This window comes from Corylus avellana, chromosome ca5 (genome assembly GCF_901000735.1).
Source record: "Corylus avellana chromosome ca5, CavTom2PMs-1.0".
NCBI lineage: Eukaryota > Viridiplantae > Streptophyta > Magnoliopsida > Fagales > Betulaceae > Corylus > Corylus avellana.
Window position 1 is genome coordinate 32,941,202 of NC_081545.1, and position 21,566 is coordinate 32,962,767.

At 35.3% G+C, this 21,566-nt stretch overlaps 2 protein-coding genes across 3 annotated transcripts; one reads left to right on the forward strand and one right to left on the reverse strand.

The window, feature by feature from the left end:
- Positions 1–2,011: 2,011 nt before the first annotated feature.
- Positions 2,012–6,071, forward strand: LOC132182968 (binding partner of ACD11 1-like). Of its 2 annotated transcripts, none has more exons than XM_059596344.1 (5): positions 2,012–2,093; positions 3,293–3,448; positions 4,372–4,447; positions 5,080–5,193; positions 5,502–6,071. In XM_059596344.1, exons 2-5 carry the CDS (start codon positions 3,336–3,338, stop codon positions 5,961–5,963), a joined length of 765 nt encoding a protein of 254 aa, XP_059452327.1. In that variant the 5' UTR covers positions 2,012–2,093; positions 3,293–3,335; the 3' UTR covers positions 5,964–6,071. The 2 variants fall into 2 exon arrangements, with proteins under 2 accessions (XP_059452327.1, XP_059452328.1); XM_059596345.1 differs by having other exon boundaries at positions 5,505–6,071.
- A 3,051-nt stretch (positions 6,072–9,122) lies between these two features.
- On the reverse strand, positions 9,123–11,444 carry LOC132181464 (uncharacterized protein At3g28850-like). Its single transcript, XM_059594697.1, has one exon. The coding sequence runs from the start codon at positions 10,729–10,731 to the stop codon at positions 9,394–9,396; it is 1,338 nt and encodes a 445-aa protein (XP_059450680.1). The 5' UTR covers positions 10,732–11,444; the 3' UTR covers positions 9,123–9,393.
- Positions 11,445–21,566: the final 10,122 nt, after the last annotated feature.

Below are 21,566 nucleotides of genomic sequence, written 5' to 3' on the forward strand. Positions count from 1 at the left end.
CAGATGAATTTTTAATAAAATTTATTTCAACTTTGTCCTTACTATTAAAAAAATATGTGCATCTCACATGCTCAAGGGGCGTATGTCACTTTTATAGACTAAATTGAAGGAAATTCTTCCAACCCAGTTTAGAGAAAAACTTTATCGTATTTCTTCTAGACTAATTTGAAGAAAATTTATGTCCTAAATTTTCGTAGTCTGTGGTGGAAAGCACCCCTTCTTTCCTCTTTTGTCTAGAAAACTTCTATCCATCCTTTTTTTTTTAATCTGAACTTCTATCCATCCTTCATTATTCATCCATAGCCGTGAATTGAAATGCAAATAACTACAAAAGCTAATTTATATAAATTGGTTAAAATTTCATATGGGTAAAATAAAATGAATTGCAGAGTTATGGGTTAAATTTAAGATCAGACTGTTTTAAATTTTAGGAACGGAAATGGAACTTGGGCCAAATTTCAAATACGAAAAATGTATTTTAATTGGTTAAATATTTGTTTTTTTATTTAATTTGTTTGGTGAATACTAATTTTATTTGGATGAGAGTGTGATCTGATTTAAATTTAAGGTTAATTTTTTACTAATTCATATTTTTAGAAGTCTTGTATATTTTATTTTCTACGAGGAGCCTTTATAGTATAGTAACATTATTATATTCAAGTAGAGCGTGACTTCATTCTCCTTGTAAAGAGCGTGGAATTGTCTTAATTTTCCCGTCGGTGGTTTCCCGCAATCTTATTGGCGCGGAATCTAATTCGAGAGATTGGGTTCGCTTTAGAAAAAAAAAAAAAAAAAACTCTATAGTAACCATACTAACCGACTCTTCCTCCTTTTTCATTTTTTTTACCCAAAAAAATCAAAACCTTGACAATTAATTAACTAATTACTTAATTTTTTTTGTAAAACACTCACAATTAGATATAGTTAGCTTAAATATACTTTAATTTTTTTTTTTAAAAAAAAAATTGCCAACCATAAAACTTTTAGAAGTAGCCAGTCACTCACTTTTGGACCACCCACGACGAATGAAAAAAAAATTGTCAACCATAAAACTTTTAGAAGTGGCCAATCACCCACCTTTGGACCACCCACGACGCATGAAATATGATAATTATAACAATTTTTGTGTGATAGTTGAAAATAACAAAAAAAAAAAAAAAGAGCTATGCAAATTTTTTTTTTTAGGCTAACGTGACAAGTCCATGTCACACTACCACGCAATGCAAAAGAGAGAATATGTAAATGCTACATGTACAGGTAGCATTACTCTTCGGTTTTCTAAAACATAATTTTGTCCTTAAAGTAATGTAACAAACAAAGCACTAATTCCTAGTATGTTTGGGGGGTTTGGGTTACCAAGCTGAATGTAGATTTTCTTACATGCCATATCATTAAAATTGGTATATATGCATCAGGATTAAAATGATCTATTTAAGAAAAATTGATGGACAGATTAACAAGAAATATTTTTGATGAAAGAAACTAAAATTTGGATAATTTTTTAGGAACCAAAGATATACTTCCATCTATTTAAATTTAAGCGATTTATTTATCTTATTATGCAAAAAATGAATTTGTTAATTGATTTTTCTCCATTCAATATCCCTAATAGAGTTATTAAATTGCATACCTCAAATTCGAATGTCGAACAATATAATTATGAGTAATGCTGTTTAATAGATTATTTAATAATTATGATGATGTGGTAGTAAAAATCAGTATTTTGATCAAAAACAATTTGTAAAATAGAAAAATCAATGACTGATTTTCATTGACACATGATAGTAATATTCTAAATAGCACGTCTCTCTATATTTATAGACCTTAAAAATATATATATTTGTTTATTTCAACATTAATGGACCAATGGTTTAACCAATTATATCGAAATTACATCTTAAAAAAACAAAATTATATCGAAATTACATGTTGTACGCACGCGCTCTATTCTGCGTGGGATTTGCACATTCGATCGAGACACTAGGACTTATCGACAGAAGCAACATAAAAAGAAGTTTTGGTTGGTTGCCAGAATGTTCATCTTCCTCCACTGTCTCTCTCTCTTAGAGGTGCTCACCTCTAATCAAGAACAGGTACGTGCAAAGGATAATTTCCTAAAATTCACAATGTTAGATTTATTGGGTTTGCAATCTTCCTCAGTTCGTGCTGTTTCTGGTTCCAGAAACCTTTAAATGAGTTCAGAATTTGTATGACTTTGTATTTTGGAATATTCTATACCCAGCATCAAGAGCTGTTTGTTTTCCTTTTCCTCTTCGTGGTACTGCCCTGATTTTAATTCTTGTAGTCTTATGTACGTTTTATTGTGACAATTTGGTCTGTGTTTTGTCATTTAGTTTTTACTATATCATTAGCTTAATGATGCTGTTAAGTTTCAAGTAAAACAAACTTTTCCGGACCAATTTAAGTGATGTGAGATCATTTTGTTGTGAAAAGTGGGATCTCTAAAGCTTGGATTTTCCTTTTTTAAGTTTTTCAATAACCCTCCCTTTTGGGAACCCATTTGTTTCCAAACTATTATTCAAACTCAACTTGTCCCTAATTCCCCTATCCCAAAGATTACTTGGATAAATGCAAGCCCTCTTTTTCTGTTAAAAGGCACTATGGTCGTTTTAGTGAGGTTGAATTCTCTAACTTAAGTCACGCCAGCAGTCTCACTTTAACCAAAGTTCAATCCTTTTCCCGCTTGCATTGTTTGACTTGCTTTGATGCTTCTAATTCAAGTCAAGCTTTTGCCTTTAAGAATTGGCATGCTACTGCATATTATGATGGCCCCAGGGTTTTCTCTTCCTTTAATTCTGGATCGTTTATAATTAAAAATCCCATGTGCCGATCAGTTAATAAGGCTACAGGTGGTATTTACTTTGAATTTACATCTAACCCAGAATAAAAGTTCAGGTTTTCAGTGGAAGCCTCATATTATACTCACTAGATGTTAGAAGCATCCAGTTATATGGGTCATCATAGACTATGTGCTCATGCAAGGGATTGATAAGAACATGGGACCACTAAGTTATGGACCTCACTCACCACAGAAAGGGATCGATCCTGCCCGAGATGATAATGTCTTCTATCTCTTTCTGATATCTTTCTTATCCTTAATGTTTGTTCCTGAAAAATATGGCCTTATAATGAAAAATCAAAAGTAATGAAATGCAATGCCTTCATCATTGTTAAGTGTTGAAGTAACCAAAATGATTCTTATGTGATCAGTTACCTTTTATTGAACTAAGGTGCTGAAATTTTGTTTCATTTTGCTTTTTTTACTTTCCAGATTCATTCAAATCCAAGTTTTTTCTTTGTTAAATTTCGAAACCATGTACCCTGGTTACACTGCTGAAGTTACAAGCTTATCTCCTAAAGCAACAGAGAAGGATGTTTACGATTTTTTTGCTTACTGTGGTGCGATCGAGCAAGTTGAAATTTTCAGGTACAACTCACCTACCCTGCTTCTAGTTGCTGAAAATAAATTCACTTACCAATTCAATCTCCATAATGATGGTTTGGTCATGATTACATTTGGATTTTTGTCCAAGCTGTACAGAAACAATACAAAACAGCAAAGCCATTGTGCAACTTGAAATTGATTCTATTATGCTTGTACGGAACACAAGTACAATGAATTTTACTTGCCCTTCACATCTTCATAATCTAGGATGGGGTCATCAAAGGCATGGAAGCTATCACCATAATTTATGGAGAACTATGAATTTTAAGATTGCATGACATGAAAAGTGAATTATACATTTGCCTTTCAGTTCTCATTTTATGTACCAATGTCCACAACTGCCCCATTACTCACATTGATGCTAGTGTAAAATGATGATAAATTCTCCATTTGATGAATAAGTTTGCCCCTAAATCAATAATGTTCTTCCTTGCACCCAATTTAACTAAGCAAAACAGATAAAAAAAAGTGTACAAATCTGTAATTTTACAAGTATCTAACCACAATTTTTTTTGGCAAGCTTTCAAATTATCTTATTTTTTCCTCCATCCATTTGATGACCAAAAGGAATATACCTGATTTCTAGAAACTCTTAAAAAATTTAGCTAGAGTTCTTTATAGCAACCATAACTATAAACTCCCTTAACTTCCAGAAACTCCCCTGTTGATTCTATGCAGATAAGGTGAAATAGAAAACAAAACATAGAAAAGAAAAAAAAAATAAACTGCACAAAGATTTACGTGGTTTGAAGTTGTGCTTACATCCATGGGAGAGAGATCGTTTTCACTATATCATATTTGTGAGGCATAAGTTCTATAGCACTAATTGAACACATATTAGTAACCTTAATAGGAATTATGACATCTGTCTGATTTCGAAGTTGCTTTCTTTGTTAAAAAAACAGATCTGGTGAATCTGCTTGTACTGCATATGTGACATTTAAAGATGCTTATGCTCTGGGAACTGCTGTTTTGCTCAGTGTAAGTTGCTTTGCAAACTCTCTGGGAAGAAATCAGTACTTAATATTGTTATGGGAACAAAATAGTGGCCTATTTGTGTACTTACATGGATACTTCAGTTATTGCCTCCCTCAAACCTGTTGTCTTTATTTTTTTGGTGGATTTGCAACAAGAGCTTTTGTTTGATAATAATACCATTTTGAGTGTGCTCAGTATTGTATTATATGACTTAGACATTGTACCAAGGGAGTCTGGAATTTAAGCCAGAGACAGTCTTAGAAAGTCAATGTGTTCATGTCTCGTTGAGAATATTTTAGAATTTATTTTGTATGACACCCAAGGATATTCTCAGATATAGGTATCCCTCGTTCTACTTACCAATCAACAATATTCAAGTTCTCCAGAGAATCAACTCAGAATTAGCAAGTGGCAATAGTTGCTTCTCATTTGAAGTGCATGCACTCATATTCAGAGATATCTTTGATATAAGTCATTCATTGGTACATAACAAAATTGACTTTTCATGGGGTGTTGAATTATGCTAAATTGAAAATCCCACATGCAATCAGTGAACATTAACTCATCCATAAATCGTAACTATCTGATGTTTCACAGAGCAATTGATTTGCATTGTTCAATTTTGTGCGTTACAGGGAGCCACCATTTTAGATCAATGTGTATGCATACAAAGTTGGGGAACATATACAGATGAATCTGATCCTTGGAATATTTCATCATGGATGCCTGAAGATGATTCTAGCTCAACAGTATGCATCGTTCCTTTTGCTGGCTGTAGGAGTTGGTTGCATGCTTCGTTCATTACATAAATTATATTTCACAGGATAAGGTTTTCTCTATAGAACATCTCAACTTGGATACTCATCATAGGAATACAGGATGGAGATCAAAATTGTTGCTATAAGAAATTCATAAGATGGCCAGGTTTGGTGGACTTGCTACTTGGTAGACTGCTTTTAGCAGATTGTGAAATGGGGACCCTGCATTTTAATTTTCCACTATGTGCATTACTTTGCATTTTTAACTGTTCTGTTAAGCTAAAATTGTTTAGTTTTAGCAGGCTTTTCATATGGGACAATGCACCTCCACCCGGGGAGAAGCTGTAACAGTGGCTCAGGAAGTTGTTAAGACAATGTTAGCCAAAGGATATGTTCTGGGCAAAGATGCATTAATCAAGGCCAAAGCCTTTGACGAGTCCAGTGGAGTCTCAGCTACCGCCGCAGCTAAGGTTGCTGAGCTTAGCAATAGAATAGGGCTTACCGATCAGATTTATGCTGGCATGGAAGTTTTTAAGTCTGTGGATGATAAGTACCATGTTTCAGATATCACCAAGTCTGCCGCAACTGTCACTGGGACAGCAGCTATAGTCGCAGCGAGGGTTACGGGGAAAGCAGCCATTGCAGCAGGTACCGCTGTAGCCAACAGCAGCTACTTTGCCAAAGGAGCGCTTTGGGTTTCAGACATGTTGAATCGTGCAGCCAAAGCTGCAGCTGATTTGGGTAGCCATGATAGTAAATAAGTACATTTAGTTTGCTTTACCCTTTGTTGTTGTACACAAACAGATAAAATTGCATGTCGTAAGACAGGCACAACCCTTGAACAATAACAAGGCATGTCTCTTCAAACATTCATGGTATTTGGTCCCTTGAATTTCTGGTGTGAGCGTAGACCGCTGTCTGCTTTGTGAGGACCACGATGCAAATGTTATGTGACCCTTTGAGCCATTTGACTCATCTTTCAGGTTGCCATGGACCGCGGGTTCAACGGCACCAGTCATGCCAAGCACCTTGCCGACGTGCTTGTCTTGAGCCCGTGACGCCCGGCAAGCCCACTAGATAGAAAGCCAAGGCAGTTGACTTCTCTGCATCCAGGAATGTTTGATAACGACATGAAATGTGATTAAAATTCTTCCACTTACCCTTGTGATTTGATACGGCGTATCCATATTTTTGGGTTTTCAATTCTTTTCCAATCATATTTCTTATTATATTCAGTTAATCCAATTTATAATAATTTCTATCCAAATAATTGATTGGGGTACAGAGTTGTAGGTAGAGAAGTAGAGATGCGGGTGAGTGTCTGCGGTTATGAGCTCGTATGATTAATTTTCCTTTATGTTTTAATAAACTTTGAAGTATTTGATTAAATCAATTGGATATGACGTGAAATAGGATTAGAAAGATTGACAATCCAAAAGATTGGTGCATTGAGTAATATTACATACTACTATGTTCTAGACTCAGTCTATTAAACTGACATCTATCTTTAGAGCATATGACATCTGTCTATTAAACTGATATATGTCTTTAAAGCATGTGCTTTTTGTATGCATATTTAGAAATACATGTGAAAATTATATTATTTAAAGATAAATGTCAGTTTACTAGATTCTTTTTTTTTTTAATTTTTTTTTTTTTTTTTTTATGTTAAGATATGTCACACTTGATAAAGTGAATTGAGTGCTACTTTTGAAAGTCCAAGTTGAAGAAGGCAGCTTCATAATGCCACACTGCTTTCCTCCACATGTCAACTACTTTTTAATTTTCAAATCTTCCTACTTGGCTGCCAACTACACATGCATATATATCATCAACCTATTTCGCATCCTTCTCCAATCACCCTTGCCGCGTTTCATCACCGTCTGTACAACCCAACGAACTTCTTAATTGCGTAACACTTTCACAATATAAATAAATAAAAGAAACCCTTAAGTCATGTGCTAATAATAATTGCCATTTAAACTCACGTCTATTATTTTATTGCCTTTGCAAACTATATATTAATTCAAAGTATAAGACCAAACCTCCATTTCTAACCCTAATTAGTTCTTTAATAAAGTTAGTAAATTCGCGTAAAGTTGACCCTATTGTCAATTTTTGCCATTTTCAGACAACTCCCTTTGAGTTTTGACACTGTAAACATCTCCGGGACTGTAAGCACTTACTGATTATTTCAATTATTTGTTAGGGAGAATCCGACATTATGGACTGGTTTTTTCCAAATGGATTTCAATGCGACAACCATAATTGATCCATTTCCATCAAGAAGTGGTGGTTGGATTACAACCAAATTGAAACCTGTAGGTGATGCCATAACCTTAGAGATAATGAAACTATGTTGTGAAGCATATCATTGTTTTCTTCCTCTTAATTGGTAAGCTGATTTTGATATGATTAGATGGGCAAAGTGTCATGTAGCCTATAACCTATTTATGATTTTGTTGGCTCAAGGCCCTTATGAATTTGAATGAAGTAACATGATTGAAAGGAGAAATGAGCAGGTGAAGAAATATATGTTCATTTTTGGCTCTTACTCTTTGAATCATTTATGTGTCCCTTAGCAGCTCCACCCTATGCAAATGGATATCTAGCTCCATCTTCTCCCATAATAATCAAGTGCCTCATCTGAAAACCATAGTGCGCCACCCTATCTATATAAAAATACTCTTTATTAGATTAAAAAAAAAATTCAGAAAAAGTAAGTCATTTTTTATTGGAGGATATAGGTGTTTTTTTTTTAAAAAAAAAAAAAAAAAAAAAAAATTGGACCGGGAAATAGATACATTACAACTCAAATGGTAAATTGGACAGACATTGCAAAAAAGATGATAATTAAAGGGAGATAAATGTAGTTAACCTAAAAATATAACTGTCCGGCTTGGTTCTTGTTTTTCGAAGAGGTGATTACTGAAATCAACAATATTTATTTATTTTTTCATTTCAGTAAGAATAATTAAGTCATTGAAAACAATCATATTTGTAAGTTTATTTATTTATTTGAAAATGATATTTAAAATACTTTCTAGAAACACAACCAGACTTGTCAAATTCAGATTGATGCTTGGAAGCCAAAAGAAATAGTCTTCAGGTTGAAATTCTGAAGCCGAGGTCAGCAGTGAACATTATTTAATTTTTTCTGGGGAAGCATTGAGCTCTTCTTCGCCCACTTGACCATGTCACTTTGTCATTCTTCCTCTAATCCCTGGTCTTCTGGTCACTCGCCGACATTGACCAAGACATGTTCTTCACCTAATTTGGATATCAGTCTTCACCATTTTTCCTTTTTAAGTGTTCTCCAATATAATCAATGAATATTAATATAAATAATGAATTCCAAAAGGTTGGTCCAATAATATTGCTCACCGCCGCTAAGTAATGCAGCCAAACTACTATTCATATAAATAACAAGGAACAGCATTTTTTAAATCATGGAGCAAGATTTTCATGCTTTTATAATTTGCTTTCTTTCTGCCCTTTTTATGTGTACAGAGTGCACTTGCAATGGTTTCAATCATGCTTCAAAAGCCACTTTAGTCTTTTAGTACATCATTGTATACCATATAGTAAGGATTGTCATTTCCCGAACGGCTTTGTCCGAATTTCAAAGAATTTGGACAGAAAATGCGAGAAGGGTGATTAGGCTTTCTCATTTTCTGCCGAAATTTTTGAAATTTGGATAGAAAATTAAAGGAGTCTAAATCCATATTATAGTCTCATAGACTTGCATTGTTCCTCTTCCTCACGAATCCCACATGAAATTGGTCATGGCCTCAATCAAAGCCGTGGTGAGTGGTGCCAACCTTTTAGAAAACCGATGGTTTGCAAGAAGAAGAAAAGGAGGATGAGCTGCTGCTGAGATGATGCACATTTTGATGTAGTATCTTTTAATTCACATGGAAAGGAGAAAAAGTATACAAAGCCCTGTTTTGCTTTCTGAAAACAAAATATAAAGTATACAATAGCCCTTACAACAACTCATTGATCGAGGTTGAGGAAACCTGCTTTAGAACAACCTTATTCACCCTCTCCTGCTACTACAGTTTTTTTTTTCTTTCTCATTGATCTCCAATCAAACAATAACAAACTCTACTGTACAACAAACAACTCACCAAAAAGCAAAAAAGATGGACACAAAATTGGAAAAAGTGCCTTGTTAATCAGCCTGTAAAACTAAAAGCAACAAATGGGGCATCGTATTAGCCCATTTTCATTGCAATCAGGGCAACGCTGGAATCCATACTCACCCTCCTCACCCCCTTCTTCTTTTTCTTCTTCTTCTTCTTCTTCTTGTTCTTCTGCTTCTTCTTCTTCTTCATCTGTTTCTGCTTCTTTTTCTTCATAGTAAATTTTACAACTACCGGAGCAAGTCTCACAAGGCACAAACCTTATATCCCCACAAGCCTCGCAAACAAGACCACCGCCCTGGCCACCATCATCCACCCTTTCGCAACACTCTAACAGCTTCTCGAGCTGGCCATCCTCGTGCAATCGCCGGATTTCTTCAGCCCCGCCGATGTATTTTTTACCCAGAAACACCCTCGGCAAGCCTCCGCCGCTAAACCCTTCACCCATTACCTCTTTCAGCTCCTCCTTGAATCCCGAATGCATTGACACGTCACGCTCGTCGACTCGGATTCCAAGGCCTTTTATGATCACCCTGACATGGCAACAGTCCTCGTACGTCTTCCGCACCCCACGGAGGCTGGTGAAATACAAAACGACCTTGTCGTTCCCGCATTTGTACCCATTACCGACAGTACCGTTTACCTTCGTTTCATTGCCGGCTTCTGCAAACACTTGTTGATGATGTTGTTTGTCATTGTCCAATGGCCGGAGATGAAATGGGTTATCGGATGGTAGCTCTTGGAGAGATTTTCTGAAGGTAGAAATTACTTCCGGATCGAAGTCGGAAATTACAGGCTCACCTTCTCCCATTTGAAGCCACATGGGCTTAGGCGAAGCCGCGCCGTTCTCTTGAAACCTTGATTTTGGGCGATCGAGCGGATTCTGAATCGGATTTGGATTTGGATTGCGAACAATATCAAACGAAAAGCTCCTGAGATGAAGTGGGGACCGGAGAGGACTAACGTCTTCAAGGCCTTCCATCAATTCCCAAGCATTGATGGTCTCGGGCTCTCCTGGTGGGGTTCTAATCGGAGTCTTGGGTATAATTTTCGGGATTTTCTGTTCGATCATGTTCGACCACGTCTTGGCCTCGATTAGGCCGATCGTGAATTCCTTACTCTGCTTCTTCTCGTTCTCATCGACGTGGCCATTGTAGCAGCCATTGCCGTCGTTGAGATCGTCGGCGACGTCGATGATCTTGTTGTTGGAATGGTTGATTTGGTTGAGCGAGCCCAGTGTGGAGGAGGTGAGAGCGACGACATGGTAGCTATCGCCGCGGCTCTGCGGTGGGTGGTGGACGTGCATAGAGTAGCTTCTGGGAACAGGGGAATAGTGTCTCTGGCAGTGCCGGCATCGCTTTTGCTTCGAGCTTGCACAACCCATTAGCCGCCCAACGCAAAAAATAATCAAGATTGGATTGGAATTTGGAAAGAAAGCAAAAGAGCAGGCGAAGGCCAGGAATTTGAACTAAAGAAGCGATTTTGAATGAATAGTATTATAATTGGGATTGGGAAATCAAACTAAAAAGAACATTCCCGTGTGAATGAGCTGAATGAATGGGTTGGGTTTTTTGTGGAGATTCAATAAACAAAAGCACAGCTTCCAGGAAATGAAGATCAAATTTCGAAAAAGATAAGATAATTTTTACAACGGATAAAAAACCAAAACCTTTACCTTTATGTTCGCTATTAATAACGGACAGGCGAGTTCATTAAAACTCTTCAGCTCAGAAAATAGACATTGTGAAAGCAAATTCGAAACCGTCAAAGACCCAGTTTCGAATTTGGCTTCATTTAACTCGTACCAACGGATCTTCAATGAAAAGAAACCAAATTGTATGATCCCAAGAAATGCTCATGCAAAATTGAGAAGAAGAAGAAGAAGAAGATAAAGGCGGAGAAGAAATGGGCTTCGGCGATCTTGGAGTCTCCAAAGACCCCGTGACAATGATCAGAAAAGGATGTCCGTGAAAGGAAAATTCAAGAAGAGAAAAATGAGAGTGAAATGGAATTCCAAAGTCAAATAACGAGGGCGAAGAAGAAGAAGAAAAAGAAAGACCACTTCACCACTTACACACCCTCTGATCCCACACGCTCTCTCTCTCTCTCTCTCTAAGACTCCATCTCTCTTCTAGAGAGAGAAACTTTTTGTATCGGAGGGGACTAGAGCATTCCCAATGGAAGAGCCATATTTTTATGTAAAATAATTCTTTAAAACTCACTTTTATCTAGTTTAGCTAAGCCATTTTTAAGTGTCTCCACGTCCGATTAGTTATATTTCTAAAAAAAAGGTGAGAAAAGATTTGGAAAAAAGATAAAGCAGGAGAAAGAAACACTAAAAAATAAAATGGCTCCCTTAAAAAGTGCTGCTACATTTAACTTCTTTTTTTTTAACTCTTTTAATCAAATATCTATTTTACATATATTTTTGGCTCATCCAATATGAAAAGTTTTTTGAATACTTGAAGAGGTATTTTAGATAAAAGTAACATTTAGCTCTTCCATTAGGAATGCTCTACGAATCCAAATTCTAGTTGTGAGCAATGTAAATAATGTACCTGTGGCCAAACGCAATGAAAGAAAGAAAATGATTTGAGGCCTTTTTCCCTTTTTTTTTTTTTTTTTTTAGTTTTAGTAATTGAGAGAGAAATACGTGAGAGTGAGGGCTTAGAGCATTCCCAGCAGCTATCCGGTCATCTTCCCTAAGTTTAAGGATCCAAACTACTTTTTGCTTCCCTATGTCAATTTCCACTCCAATAGCTTCCCTTAATGCTTCCCTATATTATTAAAATATTATTATTTTTATTTTACCTTTTTTATATTTTATTCATTTAATTTAACCATTCTTTTTCTCTCTCATCTCATCTCATCTCCGTCGTCATTCTTTCCTTTCTTTCCCTTCCAGCAGCAGCCCACTTCTTCTTCCTATGATTTCTTCCTTTTCTTCTCCTCCAAGCAAGGAAGCTGATCTTCACTCCCGTCCCTGTGAATCTGTGATCCCCTTGCACCCAACCACCTCAAATTTCTTCAATTTACAACACCCCCTCGCGATGGCTATCAACCTCATGTCGTCCAAGTCTGGCGAGTTCTTTATCGACAGCGACTCCAGCCCTTCGCACAACACGACCCCATCCAACTCAATCGGCATGCACATGCCTTGAAATCTCTGGGTTTCTTTGGTTTGATTTGATTTATGGGTTTCCAATTTTCGCTTTTTTAAGCACAACTTTATGAGATTTTTGGGTTTCTTTGGTTTAATCAGTTGAAAGTTGAAACAAATCTCTGATTTGGTCTGAAATCTCTGGTTTGATTGGTCTGGGTTTCTTTGGTTTGAATGCCTTGCTGCTGGTTTGGTGGTGCTGCTGGTTTGGTGGTGCGAGCGAGAGAGAAAGACAGGGGTGAGAGCCGTGAGACGAGAGGAGAGAGGAGAGAGAATATTTTTTCTAATTTAATAAGCCTTTGGATCGCTACAGTTGAACCCAAAACATTGGGTTCAACTGTAGCATCTGATGGTTTAAGGAACCATATAGGGAATCTGCTGTGGGACCTTTTTTGCGATTTTTTGGACATATTCCCTAAACTTAGGGAACAGACTCCCTTATAGGGAGTCTGCTGGGAATCTTAACAGAAGGGTGGGCCGGTGGGGGTCGTAGAATTCGGAGATTTTCCACACGAACGTGTTTGCACGGGCACGAACCTCTAGTAACGGTGTTTGACGGATGTTGTCAGTGCCACTCGCACCTTGTGTCGCGTGGGAATTGGACGTGGCTTGTTTTAGGGACGGCTGTTGAGAGACGGTGCTGTACGGACCCACCGGTTGCCCTGTAATGTTTGTTTATCTTTTTGACGCGTGTTTCGCAATGCCTCCCAAGCTGCGTAGGTGAAGAAGCTTCCTACATGAAGTCACATTTTTCTTAGCTAAACAAAAAAAGACAGAATTTTAATGGATAGTTTTTTTTATATATATAGACAGTTTCTTGCGCAAAATAAAATTTAGACCACAAATGAATCTCTCCATTTCACGGAGAGGGTCTCCTATTCCCTTTGAATTTACTACAGCTTCAGAAATAATTGGATTATATTGGTCACTCCACCCAAGAAATTGTACAAAGTGGAATATTGCAAATAAGTCAAATATGTTTTTGGAATCTCGTGATCGATTGTAATACTAACTACCAAGTGTCATTTGTACAAGACGAGAAGTGAATTAATTAGATATGTCGTGATGTGTTCTCCAGCATTTATTTGGAGAAACTCGTTAGACATCATGGTGGTTGCCTGGAATTGGTTAATTTATATATATATATGTTGGATATGTTTCAATTAAGTTCGACTAATCAAAAGAAATAGATGAGTAGCTCTAGATAGATAATTCTTTAGGATCGATGTTGGATATGTTTCATTATCTAATGACACTAATGATCATTTCTCTTTGTCGTGTGACTTTGGCACCAAATGAGCTAAAAATGAAGAACATATTGTTATTCTTGAAGACTTAGTTTACAAGTTAGCTGTTACCTTCTAGAAACCTAATCATCAAATCAACTAAATCTAGATCATAAAATTTTTCTAATGATCATTGACTTGAATTCAAGCTAGGTGTTATTGTAAAAGATGAGAGGTCAAATAGATTTATTTGGAGGAACTTTAATTTTACATATCGTGGCAATTTCGTGGTTAATTGGTTTATATATGTAGTATCTCAGAAAAATTTAATTGATGTAGTATCACTAAAAGAAAGAAATGATCAGTAGCTCTAGAAATTAAATTTTCTCAGGTGGGTGAGAATTGGATATGTTTCATTATGTAATTAATGGTAGACTGGTGATATTTTCTTTATTATTGGTTTAATGAGTAACCTGAAAAATTAAAGGTACTCCAAGTACAGGAATAAACAAGCTAGGAGGAAAAGCTAGAGTAGAACTTACAGGGGGACAAATATGTTATGACTTTGATGGGGGCAGGCCCGGCTGGGTATGGGGCTAGATTGGGTTGCTTTTAGATAGGCCAATTTATTGTTCAAGAATGACTATGACATGACTCGTGAATTCGATATAAATTCAGCATGAAATTAACGAGTTAGAATTGAGAGATTTGACAAGTTTAATTAAATTGATTGGGTTAAGGTTAACTTTTATATATATATATATATGCATTGACACAATTTGAATCTGATACGCAATATAAGGGTTGTCGATTTTCGACACGACCTAAATTCGGAACACCGAACCTAACACAAAATTAGCGAGTAGGTTGAAGGGTTTGTCTCATTTAACTAAATCGGTCGGGTTAAGATTGACATGTACACTCTTATACTCATGTCTCGAAACAATTCAAAATTGACACACAAACATGAATGACCATGCATAGGTTTAAAGGCCTAAATTTCTGCATCCATCAGTTCTCGATCTTTTGATGTATCCTCTTTATTTAAGGTGAAATGCAGAATAATTGTTTCATAGTTTAAATTAAATTTCATAGATTTAATAGTCATATGTTGTCACATGGTGAATATGTTACCACTTCATTTTAAAATTTTAAATGACGTGGCACCATTTAAACTGCAAGATGAAAAAAACAATCTGGATTCCTTTCCATTTCCTTTTTTTTTTTTTTTTTTTTTTTCAATTTTATGTTCAAATATTCAGCCAAACTAATAAAACCCTGAAATGGTCAACTTGTGTAACCCTAATTGTTTTCAGAGTATTCAACCAAATTTTGAAACCTTGCACACATATTTCTGTTGATCCCTATTCATTAATTCCTCCCTCTTAGAGTTTTTTGACACATTACCCATGATAGAACACAGTTGTTTTGGGCGGTGAAAAAACAAATATTGATAGGCCTAATAACGATGAAAAAAAAGGTCCATTCTTAATATTTTACAGCCCTTTTTCTTCTTGAAGCAAAAGCATTAGGTTACGTTACATTAGACAACGATAGCTATGAAAACAGTGACATATATATGACTTTGTGACTTTTGTTTTCTGTTTCTGTTTTCAAAACAAAAACATTATCAAATAACCCAAAATCATAAAATAATTTTTCAAATCAGAAATAGAAAAACACCCAAAAAAGTTCACTGAGATATAGCTACGTATAGTCATTCGATTTCACAGCAAGAAAGAAGTAGAGATGGATAATCGAGTGCATGGCATGGGGATTGGGTGAGCTAATTATTACATATAGGAACGTGCGATTTAGCCACCCACATGATGGCATGTGAAGAATCCTTCTTTACGTTTTCCAATACAACCTTCGGCCCTTACAGCTACTTCAATTATGGATGCACCTGGATAGGAGGCACTTCGATCAATATGCTTAAAGGTACATGTACGGACAGATTGTCTCCCAATTTGATCTCTGATATGAACAATTTAGTCTGTATGAAACTTATCATTTGTAAACATAGGGAATGGGGAGGAGGGAAATTTAGAGAAGACATTATTAGTAGTTATTGTTGATTCAACGAGTGTCGGTTTGATTTAACGGTTTCAAAACATAAGCTTTGAAGCTCAAATGACAAAAACATGAACTTAGAATAATGTCATTAGTGGGAAGGATGAACAATGCTCTACCGAGCTGCATTGTCTCCATGATTCTAATGACTGCTTTCACTAACGTGCAGGCCTCTCCCATTAAGCCGAAAACAGGGGAAATGGTCTCTATAACTAACCCATCAATAAGTATAATAAAACTTATTTGAAATGTGTAATTATATATGATTTTCTATTAAGGAAATTAATATAAAAAAGAATCATATGTTTGACCACTTTGTGTGGGATTAGAAGATGGAATTGAAATGGGTTCTAGGGAGGGTCGGTGGCTTCTTGGATGGAATGTCTGTCTGCCTCTGCCTTCTCATTTAATTTCATGACTTCCACTAAGCTATGCTTTTTGTTCATTTTATATTCTAAATTGCCTTTGGAAAATTTTGGAAATCATTGGGGCACCCACTTCGCCTATAAATCGCACGGTCCATGTCTTATAGTGAATCTCAATTTTGGGATGACAATCAAGCAAGCTGTTTACACGTGGCCCCACACCAAAATTGCATCTTAATATGTGCAACAAGCTTCAAAACTGATCAAGTTTTCCATAGATTTAGGCTTATAATCTAGAAGAGTAATGTTGATACAATAAGAGCATGTTTGAGATTGTGTTTGAAAAATAGATTTTTTAAGTCAAAAAAGCTTTTTGGCAAAAGCTTTATTTTTAAGTTTTAGCCAAAAGTGCGTTTTAGCAATTTTTAGGTTTTTTAGACCAATAAAAGCGTTTTCAATTTTTTTTACCAAATGCGTACTTTTTTTTTTTCTTTTTTTTTTTTTTTTTTCAAACAGACTTTTTGAGCATTAAATACACTCTTAAACCCTTCCCAACAGCTACCCGATCATTTTTCCTAAGTTTAAAGATCCAAACTACTTTTTGCTTTCCTATTCAAATACACTTCACAATAGCTTCCCTTTATAATTTTGTTTTTATATTTTCTTATTTTGTATAGAAAAGTGTGAGATGAGAGAAAATGTCCTTTTTATGATTATAATAAACTATGTGGATTGCTACAGCAGAACCCAGTACATTGGGTTCAACTATAACAATCTTACCGTATAGGAAAGATATAAAGAAACTGTTGTAAGTGAATTTTTGTGATTTTTTTGATATTTTTCTTATGTGTAAGGAAAGGAAGCAGCTTTAAGGTAATTGCTGAGAATACTGTACTTGTTGCATTCTTGTCATATTTGGACTTTATTCAAGTGATCTGGAAGTTAGTGTTGAGTTAAGTGTCATTGCCAGGCTTCCAAAGATTGTTATTAGAAAAATTAGGCAAAGTATGATGTAATAGAAAAATGAACAATAAGTCCTAGCTTTTTTCACCTAGATAAAGGAAATATTTCCATAAAAGTAAACTTTTTTTTAAAAAAAAAGTATTTGTTGCATTGTAAAAGAGAAACAATGCCACTTGGCATAAAAGAAATGTTGTACACCTACTGCCCTCTTGCATCATCAGCATCATTTTCTAAATTCATAAATCATATACATAGATTTTGTTAATTTTGAAATGTTATAACCTCGTAACTTAAGTTGATAATGGGAAGTGGGTGGATTTAATTAAGTGGGAGTCATATGGGCCTTTGCCGTCAAGAATAAGCGTTCGAGAGCAGCCCACTTGACGATCAGCATATCTATTGCATGTGGCCCAACTCTATATTTCTGCCTCATTATATTGGTCCTATTTTGAGACCCAATACTGTGATCAATGGATTATATAAACGTTCGAGGACAGAGGTGTGACCTCAACATTAATATGGTTTCCCAGGTTGTAATGTTGGGCTGAGGTCTCTGTCTCCAGATCTTTGAAGCCCTATTTGACTTCTTCAGAAACCAACGGATCCAGCCCACTATCTTCAGCCCAAGTTCAATTACAAAAGGCGCCAAAACACAATTTTTTCTTTTCTTTTGCTTTTTATTGGATTGAAATATAGTAGAAGACCCTTTTTTTTTTTCCCAAAATGATCAGTTGAAGAGTTGAAGTATCCAAACCTTTTTTTTTGTACTATATATATATATATATGATCTTGAAATCCTTTTAAAGTTCTTCGAATCTTCAATATATATCCTCGATCGACCTAAGAGAATCACATCTTATGCCCCAGGATTTGATAATTTGATTGTAGGAATATGAAGTACAAATGTATAGGAGCAATTTGCAATTTCTGTCATAGCTGATAGCTCACTCTTGGCTTTATTTGTGTAGGTGGTTAAATAATATCGTTTTTTTTTTTTTTTTTTTTGACATAAAATATCTTCCAAGTTCATTTATAAAGCTAGAGACAAAAAAAATCTTCAATAGTTATCCACTATTTCCAGGGAAAAAGTTCAAACTCATGTGTTAAAGAAGATATTTGCCATAATTAAAGGGCTTTTTATTTTTTATTTTTTTAATTTTTATAATAATAAAACCTAAGGTTTATTGAATAAGTGATGATGGATGGTTTTCAATCAGACTACTTTAATAAAATAGTCATATCTCGTGATTCTAATTAACATCGGATATTGGGGACATACTTGGTGGCGCTGAAAATCTCATTCAGATGGGCTACAAAGTTATGTTTCATGAAGTTTTGGTAATTCCAACGTTTATTGGGTCAAACAAGATGTATAAAGAAGGTTGAAAAGCTAGACAAAATAGCTTGTTCGTAGTCACTTTTGAACGAGAGTTGGGAAAAATAAATTTAAGCAAGGCATAATCACTCATTCGTTGTCTCATCTGAAGTTGAATTTGAACGAGGTAATCTAAAGCACTCATTCGATAACTCGTCCGAAGTCAAGTTCGAATGATTTGCTGAGTTAATTAAGGATTCAAGTGAGAATACGATCAAAACCCTAGCCAGGTTCGAATGAGCCATTGACATGTTCGAATGAGTTGGGATGAATTTTTGTAAACTAATTTTATTTTAGTATTTTATTAGGTTTAGGAGTCTATGTAGTATATAAATATATATTATGGTTATCTAGAGTTTCTTCATGAGTTTTTGATGTATTTTGATTACTTTATCAATAGAAAACACTTTGGGAATGTTTTTTTTTTTAATTTTTTAATTTTTTTAATCCTACCTTGAATCCTTGATTGACTCTTGGTTTTAGGAAGAGTTGTGATTATAGTCTTGTTTGTCTTTACAATCCCACTATGTCACGCTGCTTCAATAAAAGGCATCCTACAATTTAATTTAGCATATTTCATCTTGTATGAAATTTAGGCGGTCTTGACTCCTTTGAAGTAGTCAAATCTATTTATATTTTATATTTGATTTTCTAGAAGGTGGTGTGCACTATTCACACTTCGCCTTTCATAAGGTGATATTTTTACTGTTTAAACATCTCAAATTTTGAATCTAATCACTATGTTTAAGGTCTTTTGCCAATTGTCACTATCAAACGTCACTACATCAATAGTGACGTTTTTGGGCTTAAAACGTCACATTCTGCGTGTCACACTATTTTGAAGTTTTTTTTTTGTAGTGACAGGTCCTAAAACTTCTACTACCACTAGATCCACTTCATTCAATAATGTCCTAACACTGTTTTCACAAGAACTTATTCACTTGATCATCGTACAGCCAACTTCAAGCACATCAAAAAATTTTATTTTTGGATTTTTTTTCACACACACACACACACACACACACATATATATATATATCTTTCCAAGCGCCTACAGATTCTACAGCTACGGACGATCAGAGGAATAGTCGGTAGATTAGCTACGAAACAAGATATTTTGGAGGATTGGCCCACTATAGATGCTTATCCAATAATGTCTCATATATATTACAGTACAAGGACATCTTTTATATGATATTAACATTACTTGATTCTGCAGCAAACTTTAAGCAAGTCCAAAATTTTTGTGTCTGTCCTTCTAACCTTTTTAGCAGGCATAAAGACACTAAACGTTATAGCTTCAAACTTTATTCAATCTGTATATATATGTTGCTTGAGGAGAACAACTATGAAATTTCCCCCAAGACTAAGTTATGATTTATGAAAAGAGCTGAAATTTAAGTCCCAGACGAATGAGAAGAAAGGTGAACATTAAAATATTGCACGGTTGGAGAATAGAAGAACAGCTTACTATTATAGAACTATGTATAGCAAAACCATGACAATATATAAAGAAGTGTTTGTGGTTGAAGAATCCCCAAGAGAGATAGAGAGAGAAGAGAAGAGAAGAAAGCAGAGGCACATGGGAGCAGGAGGGCATGTGGAGAAGATTCAGAGCACTTTTCTTTAATACATTTTTGAGGTGAGCACTGAGCAGCATCAAGGAATAACATGGATCCACCCTATTCCAAAGGGGTACCCCCTAAACTTCTAATAAAGGCATGTGGGGGGCTTTGTTGTAGGCCAGGCTAAGGCAGTACATTGTAGGACCCGCACCTTAAAACATCCCATCCACCACCTCCTCCACCACAAGTATGTGAATGGGGGGGGTGGTGGGTCTCTCAGTTCCTCTGTTTACACTTAGCACTATGAAAGTGAAAGCAACAAATGATTTCTCCATCAATGCATAAATGACACATACCATCCCATTCCCATACCTATTCCACATAAAGACCAATCTGCTGCTCTTTCAAAAGGTGGAGAGGAAGGCCATTGTAAGGAATAATGGGAGAGGTACCCTTATTTTTTTGATTGAATGGGAATCTTATTTTGCAATTCACCACTACTCAATGATCCTAATACATCATTTATGATGGGCTAATTGCTTTCAAATATAATTAAAGGGGATGTCCTATATAATTAAAATATTAATTAAATAATTACATTTATTTATCATTTTTATAAGCTTAAGTTTTTTAGATAAGTAGTAATTTAACATGGTACTAGAGTATTAGATGTCACCTACTGTTTACCTCTCATTTCAATTAAAATATTTCACATGTTGTCTGGTTCATATTGTTAAATTACTATTTAACCTAAAAGCTTAAGCTGATAGGAAGATCTAAATTTAATCACTTAATCATTAGTTTAATATCCCCTTCACGGGTGGACTCAAACTCTCTTTTAATAGGTGATGTCCAACACGTGGAATATTTAATTTAAATGGGGGTGAATTGACAGAGTCAAAATTCGATTTCAGGACCTTTGGCTCTGATACCATGTTAAATTACCATTTATCCCAAAAGCTTAAGCTGATAAGAAAATGTAAATTTAATCACTTAATCATTAGTTTAAGTAAGAAAAGCATTAAAGTATTAATTGAATAGTTAAATTTATCATTTTTATAAGCTTAAGCTTTTAAGATAAGTGGTAATTTAATATATATTAATGAGAAGGTACAAGGATATACTTAAATTTCATGCATATTTGATATCAGTTAATTAAAAAAGTAAAATTTAGAGCACACTTTTATGTTCTAATGGTATTCCTGCATCTATTGAGGACATGCTGAGAAGCATTGATGAAAATGAGGTTGAACTTTCTTGGCCTTGCTATGCTCAAATCCCTAAAACAGTGAATATTTTTCAGAACCCAAGGTAACACACAGAATATGGATACTCTGAATAGAAAATACCCTAAATTCTCCAGCCAGTGCCAGACTCGTATGATTGATAATGCAAGGTCTACCATACATGTATTTTTATTTCTCGAATGAGAAACCTATAGCAATTTTTTATTGATTTCTTTCCTTGGATTCTGGATATTCATGTTCCCAAG